Source organism: Olea europaea, unplaced genomic scaffold (assembly GCF_002742605.1).
Source record: "Olea europaea var. sylvestris unplaced genomic scaffold, O_europaea_v1 scaffold630, whole genome shotgun sequence".
Classification (NCBI taxonomy): domain Eukaryota; kingdom Viridiplantae; phylum Streptophyta; class Magnoliopsida; order Lamiales; family Oleaceae; genus Olea; species Olea europaea.
The window spans coordinates 171,021-178,609 of record NW_019264661.1 but is presented as its reverse complement, the minus strand read 5'-3'; the positions used below and the strand labels follow the sequence as shown (position 1 = coordinate 178,609).

The 7,589-nt window shown below is 30.5% G+C and overlaps 1 protein-coding gene across 1 annotated transcript in view; it reads right to left on the bottom strand.

The window, feature by feature from the left end:
• LOC111389902 (two-component response regulator-like APRR2) overlaps window positions 1-2,414 on the bottom strand; it is a 6,038-nt gene extending 3,624 nt beyond the window's left edge. The window contains exons 1-5 of the mRNA XM_023014886.1: window positions 2,274-2,414; window positions 1,770-1,946; window positions 1,066-1,145; window positions 603-669; window positions 194-260 (exon numbers count right to left, since the gene is read on the bottom strand). Coding sequence (XP_022870654.1) covers window positions 194-260; window positions 603-669; window positions 1,066-1,145; window positions 1,770-1,946; window positions 2,274-2,295 — 413 coding nt within the window. The 5' untranslated portion in view covers window positions 2,296-2,414. The remainder of the gene's footprint in view (window positions 1-193; window positions 261-602; window positions 670-1,065; window positions 1,146-1,769; window positions 1,947-2,273) is intronic.
• Between the last annotated feature and the right edge of the window lie 5,175 nt (window positions 2,415-7,589).

Sequence of the window (7,589 nt, the reverse complement as noted above, 5' to 3'; positions counted from 1 at the left end):
AAATGTTTTAGCATGTGTAAAGTAGTCTTCTATCTAGTTCAATGCTATGTAGACTGCCTAAATTCATCTGGTTCTAAACCTTAAAATGAGATGACGGTTTGATTTTTGAACAGAAAACATATTTATAAATTCAAAATCAGACATTCAATTTCTGAACTCCTTCATGCAGGGATATGCATTATATTAATAAAACTTCGGAACTTTGAGTCTTACCGAAATACATCTCATCATGGTGCTGAAACACTGGATGTTTGAAGTCACTGCGATAAAAAGAGATAAACAAAATCTCTTGTGAGTTCAAATCCTCTTGCTTCAGTCACTGAACACTATGCTGTACATCTCTACTAAACTGGGTATTTCATAGAAGTCAAAAGAACACACACCCAGAGTTTGTTTCAAAATGTCCACATTAAATAAAATCTACAAAGATGGCAAATGTGTAGAAGGATAGAAATGATACTGCCACTCCAAAATAATTAAGTTGGCCGCAGAATGGTACATAAAAACTTACAATTTTTTATTTTACATACTGTTAGTAGCTATATGGAGAGACCATTCTAGACATAAAAACTGGAACATGTGAGAACAATCATTTCACTTACTTATGGTGGGCAAGTCACTGGAATCTTCAAGAAATTTATATACCCCGTCCTTGTTGCTGGAACTTACCTGCGACATTTGTTATATTGTTAAGATTACAATATAAAAGTTAGGCTCTCTATTCATTGTTATGTTAAACAACAGCAAATGAATTCAGAGCTATCTTCAAATGAGTACAATAAGCTCTCATAAAGTAGGAAATTTGAGCAGAACATGTAACTTTCAGACTTGCTTTGAGTGTTCACTTTTTTTCCTTGCTCCTCTAAGGATTAGTCCACTCCTATTGATCAGAAGATATGACCCTTTTGAAAACGCATATTAACTAATTACCGAAATGGTTCTAAAACAAACCGATGGGAACAGTAATTTGCGATTTCGTTGTTATGTCCACAGATAAAATTTCAGTTGTGTTCAGCCATTTTTGAAGTCAAAGAAAAAGAAAACGGTAATGAATGTGTTTAGCACCTCTACAATAGCAACATGGAAGCTCTCAGTTTTGTTTGCAATTGCTGACAACGCTTCTCTCTCATTGCAGAAAACGAAAACTGTAAAGCAGCAGCAAAAGGGCAGCATTACCATCAGGCAAAAGTAGGAAATAATTTTCTCCAATTCATAAATGCATTCAGAATGACACAAAAAGTTCTACCATTACAAACAACTAATGATAATCAGAAAAATATTTTTTGCAGGTAATAACAAAATAAACTATAGAGAATGAGCGCTTACTCCAATATTTAAGAACTACCAGATATCTACCAACCAAATTTATAATGAAAAGACTGTAAAGACAGATCTAACAGCCATGTCAAAACTTGGTTTAAGAAGTTCAATGTATATTATCAATAAGTGAAATTAAAACTTCTAGCTTTTCAGTTATTTCCATAGATAATAAATTTTGAGCTAACCCAACCAAAACTAATCTTGTTTATAACACATTTAAATGCTATGGTTCTGAATTATAAGGATTAAACAACATTAAAATTAACCAACCATAAGTTGAAGAATGCATATGAATCAAACCCATAAACTTATTGATCAAACTAATAGAAGAAACATGCACCGCAAGAATATTTATTAAATTATTTGATAAGTTTACAAAATTAAAAGCTAAAGATTGATAATAAAGGGGGCTGGCTCCTAAACAAAAGAAAGGAAGACAAATAATTTACCCAAGTAGTCCATTTCCTCGAGCTTTGATCTCATCTTGAGAGAAGAATCCTTGTCGTCGTCAAGGAGGAGGACTCGAAGACCCTTGGGGAAATCCTTCAACCCAAGTAGATTATTACCAGTGCAAGCCATAGCTTGTTTTGCATCGTTTTGAAGCTGAATGATTGAAGTTTCCACTTCTGTAACAAACATGAAAGAACGACAAAAATCACCACCTATTAGTTCCAGTTCGCAAGGTAATTGACTGAACAAAGTCCAAATAATAATTTTTCATCATAAAGCAATTAAGGAATATTCATGAAATTGAAGAGTCCGACGGTCGAAAGTTGCTCCCATGAATCATAACAGGAGAATATCCGGGAAAAAAAGAAGAAGAAGAAGAAGACGCGAGTATATTCAAGTTTTGATAATAAAACATACTTTAAAATAACAGATCAAGTCATCGAAGTAGTTAATTCTACACCAAAAAAAACTTGAATATTATCAATCTGAAACATTAGATTTACTTCTGTGTTCGGTATCAAGCATTACTCGTGCATGTGAGTAAATGAGAGAGAGAAAACATTTGACTGTAAAAGTTTCAGAAACGAACAAATGTACGAGAAACCCATGTGAGATTTTCGGGCATTCAATGAAACGACAAAAGAAAAAAGGAGAGAAAAGAACTCGTGAAGAAAAAGAGAGACTTATGCTTAAGAGTTTCAAAAAATTTCAAAATAATAGAGAAAACAAATTATCAAGTACCAGTACCCAGCACTTTTGACAGATTGGATTGGAACTTCGCATGCTCAAAATCAATTTGAATATGAACAAGTAATTATGCATGGAAAAAAGCAAGAATGCGTTTTAATCTGTGATTATCTGGTATTACTTACTTTCCTAGGTCTGTTGCTAGCTGTATCTGGAGAGAGAAAGAGTGAAGAAGACGAGAAAGAGACCACAGGATAATGGCAATGGAGCTCTCCGTCCCTCTCACTCCCACAATAAGGACTATTTAGTCAACAAAAAACATTTATTAATTTTGAAAGTTTACTGTATAGAATATTCATCAGTATTTTTATATTGGCATAACTATTATCTTCTACTTTTCAGAAGTGGTCGTCACCAATAATTGCCTCGTAAATAGATTGCAGACACGGTTCAAGAACTCGATGCGAACCGGTTTACAAGTTGGCACCAAATTTAGCCTTTTTTTATGTTGATAAAAATTAATTTTTAGTAAAGTTCATAAAAAGTTGATAGAAATTATGGATTTCACGAACTGTGAAATTGAAAATAGGTTAAAAAAATTGAATGTTAAGAAATTGAGGGTCAAACAGTATACTAATTTCAAAGTCGAGGTCAGCCGCTCTTATTAAGCTCACATTCAACTAAAAATTTTGATTAAAATTTAATCAAAATCAGCAATTAATTCTAATCACACATTTTATGAGATTCTCAGTTTTTAAATCACACATACCATTAACGTTTATCAAAATTTGATAAAAATCAATTTCTTTTTCCCTCAAAACCAAACAAAGGATAAGTCTATGTTAGGTTCATGTTTATAAACGGACTTGCTTGATATGACTTTTGAGAAAATCAATAGCTACTTTTGTACTCGATTTATTAATTTTATGAATGAACTTCTTTTAGTTAGGAGAATTAATTTTAGATGAGCTTGTCAAATATGATTCTTTATAAACACTTCTCGAGTGAGAATCTTTTTAGAAATTAGTTTTCAAACTAGCTTTCTCCCAAAAAAAATAATAATAATAATAAATAAATAAATAAATAAAATTGGTTCTGATAAAAATAGATTTTTAATAAATTTTGTTAAAAGTTAATGAAAAATTGATAAAATGTGTGGGTTCCATAAAATGTGGAGTTGAAATGAGTTTGGAAAAAAAAAATTAGAAATTCACATCCCATCAATTTTTATCAAAATCTACTAAAAATCTTATTTTTATCAAAATCAAACAAGGGATAAGTCTATGTTTGATTATGTTTATAAACGTTTAAAAGGCCCGTTTGGCGTGACTTTTGAATTTGTTTAATTAATTTTATGATTTAAAAAAAAAAAATTGAAGAGCTTTTAGATGAATCTAGTCAATTATGATCTTCTCAAAAAAAACCTTCCGGAATAAGAATTTCTCTTAAAATTTAGTTTTCAAATAAAAATTAAAGTAACTTACTCACGAAATTTTTCTACTGAACGTAAAAACCATGACAACCAAACTCAAAATCACCTTTTTATCCATGCATTTCAAGCGATTCACAAGTATTAATTACTTATCAACCACTCATTTCTATCTGTATTTAGCAATTATTTCCAAACACCTAACTTGATTTTTTTTTTTTTTTCAGTAAAACGGTGTAATTTGCAACAAGCCAACAACGTTAATAAGAATATTCTTATTTTCAATTATGTGTTCTAAAAAATGTTTTAAAAAAAACAAAAAAAAAGAAGAATTTGATGGGCTTAACACACAATATTGATGCTTCTGCATGACGAATTAGTCCACTAATTTGAATTTTTTTTTTTTTTTAACTTGCGAGATTTACAATATTATTTTCATTTAGGAAAAAAGAAAAAAAAAACTCAAAGAGGTAAAATATTGCATTGGAGTATTAGATTCTGTTAGGACTTGAGGGTAAATAACACTGCTTAATTTGCAAATATAAAAATCATTAAAAGAAATAGGTCAGCCAAAATTAATTTTTGTTCTTAAGATAAATCTATTAAATAGTGGTGAACACGAAAGTACAATATATGTAATGGTAAAGCTCAAGTGACATATGATCATATTAGCTAAGCCTCCAATTGAAGAATTTATAGAAGGTTTAACTTATAAATAGATAAAGTTGAGTGATGATATGAGCAAATAATATTTGTAAGTATACTGAATTGTGTAATTGAAAATAAAATTTGAACATTTATAAATTTAACCAGACGGAGGCTAAGATGGAAGCCTCCATTCAAAGCCAGCTAGGCAAATCGACTACTCTAGGCCTTGGATAAGAGTTGGACGAAAATACCAATGTCATTAGTTGAAGTTTAGGGGAAAAATCTGATTTTTCAACCCCCATACATTTTCAATGAGAGCCTAACAACTAACAAAACATATCTTACACTCATTCTCATACCACCAGCATTCCTATTCCATCCATCAAGGGCTCTAAGAGATGAATAGTTAATCATATACGACTCTATCTCTACATATTCTGTTGAACTAAACGACAAAACCCTTCGAATGATTAAAATACAACCATCATCCAACTCTACAACGTAACACTTCTCAATCATATATACTGCAATACATCAAAATCCTTAGTAACTTGAGCATCGAGCGTCTTGAGAGATTATCATTCCCCATTTTTGCAAATATCCTATGATGTTCGTGGCAAGTCAATTTGAGAGCGAGTGAAATATAGTTCCATCTTATAAACGAATTTGATTTTTCATAAAAATTTTATGTTTTAATTCAAAATTTTACAAATATTAAGTATTCTCGTAACAAGTTACAGAGTATTTCGACCTTGAATGACTCAAAGAGATAAATATGTATCAAGCAAAGTAATGTACTAACCAGTATAATACTTTGGCAACTGTGTCTCCAGTATACCAAATATAGGCTAAAAATATGGGCCCAAAAATTTAATATATACAAGAGAATTGTCAATTTATTAATTCAAGAGTGGGAAACAAAAGTAGTTTTGTTGATACATCAAATCAAATTTGGTGTTATTTATTGGATTTTATCATTTTATGGATTATGGTAAATAAAGACAAAAATAATAAGAGAAAAAGGTACATGCCTTCTTCTTACTTTTCCTAAATCTACACCAAGTGGAAACAGGAAACCCCACAACTCTATCCTTTACATCCTTGCCTCCCCCATCAATCTTAATGTTATCATTTCATATTCTGTTTTCAAACAACTCAATAATTTCTCTTGTCAAAGACATCAATGTGAGCCATAGTTTTCAATTTTCATTTGACATTAACGGCACGTATGTTCGATAAAGTGAGTTGAACGACGGTACAAAATAATATTGAACAAGAATATATTAGTGTCGAGTAATGTTAGATAGTTGTCTTTTCAATATTCGTCGTTTCAATGTTTGATGAGATGTTATCAATCACAATTTCATAGATTTATACATTTGAAGTTCAAAATATATTCCGTAAGTGAGATGGATATTATGGATAATATTAAAGAGAATTAATAAGCTAGCCTCATTTTAACCAAGTGATTGACATATTTTTGTCACGAACTGCAAGATACGCGGGCAAAATACCGGTGTTGAGATAATATGTTATTATAGACAAGTAAAATAGTATATATGAGCTTGTTTGAGCCACATTTTATTGTCAAAAATGTATTTTATACTAGTATTATGACAAAGAATTTGTGGTTAAAAATCAAGAAAAATTTTGAGTTTGCTGTAATATTATTTCATTCGAAAAACGTGTGATTGAAACAGGGTCAAATTATTATTCAATACATTTTGATGGAAAAAGGGACTTCGAATAAGGGTATAATGTAAAACAATAGATTATTATATTAAATCATTATTTTATAATAGCAAATAAAAAAATATAAGTTCAGGTATTAAAATTACATTGTAAAGATTTTTTTTCCCTGATATATCACATATTTGTTAGTAAATATTGAAGAAATTAAGTTCCTATTTTACCATATTCTTTTAAAGCTCGTTTTTATTCAAACTCAATCTCAACAAAAGTTTTGTGGACTTCATAATTTTTATTTACTTTTTAGCCACACGTTTTATCATTTTTTTTAATTGAACATATTTTTTTACCCAAACCAAACAAGACCTTCAACAAATTCTTGATAGACTATCCATTAATAAATGTAGACTCTGTTGTGGTCTCATCCGTTACATGTTACATCTTTTATAAAATCATGACCCACCAATTAATAATGTCTAGTAAAATGGCTTCCAATCATGTTGAACTCAATCACTAACTATTCTCATATATCAATAATGTATTCTATAATTTTACTCATCATATATTTAGTTAGCATTTGGAAGGCCTTGCCTACGAGAACCGTGGATCACAATCAACATTTTCTTAACATTTTTTAGGGTTCGTTCTTTTGTAAAGTCAAAAAATTGCTTTGAAAACTAAGATTAAGCCCTCGTACAGTTCTGATTTTTCAAACCAAAAATATCAAAATTTTGATCGTTGTTTAACATAATCAGCCTTCATTTTTTACATCTTCACTTATAGGTGGGACCCACCTTTCGCTAACAGTCAAAAAATTTATTCTCATAATCAGCATCAAACGGATTCTAAGTTTTGAATGTGTTTTGATAATGTTTTAAGAAACTTTTTATGGAAAATTGGTTTAAGGTAGCTTTTTGAAAAGTTCTTTTACGAAAAACATAAACAAAAATGAAGTTCTAGTAAATGAGCCATTAACACTCTTTAACTTCTTTAACTTACGAAAGTTTGTATGGAAGACATTCCTTTGGCTCCTCTAAATGAGTGCCATCCTGAAATAAATACAAGGAACCTAGATCGTTCGAACATTACATCAAAACTAGGCGCCCAACATTAATTGAGAACAGCAAAGAAAATAAATAATAAATAATTCATATAAATAGTTCCCCTTTTAGGGGTTTGATTTTGTACACATATGATGGGCTGAAAATTTAGGTGCTTTGTCACAATTTTTCTTGTTCACGTGATATATAGCGTTAGCAAGTAATAATAGTTAGTTGAAATTGATGTCACAATCAACTTAATTAGGTTACACATCATGTTTGGGTCAGTTCTTCACTTAAAAAAAAAAGGGGGGGGGGGGGGGGGG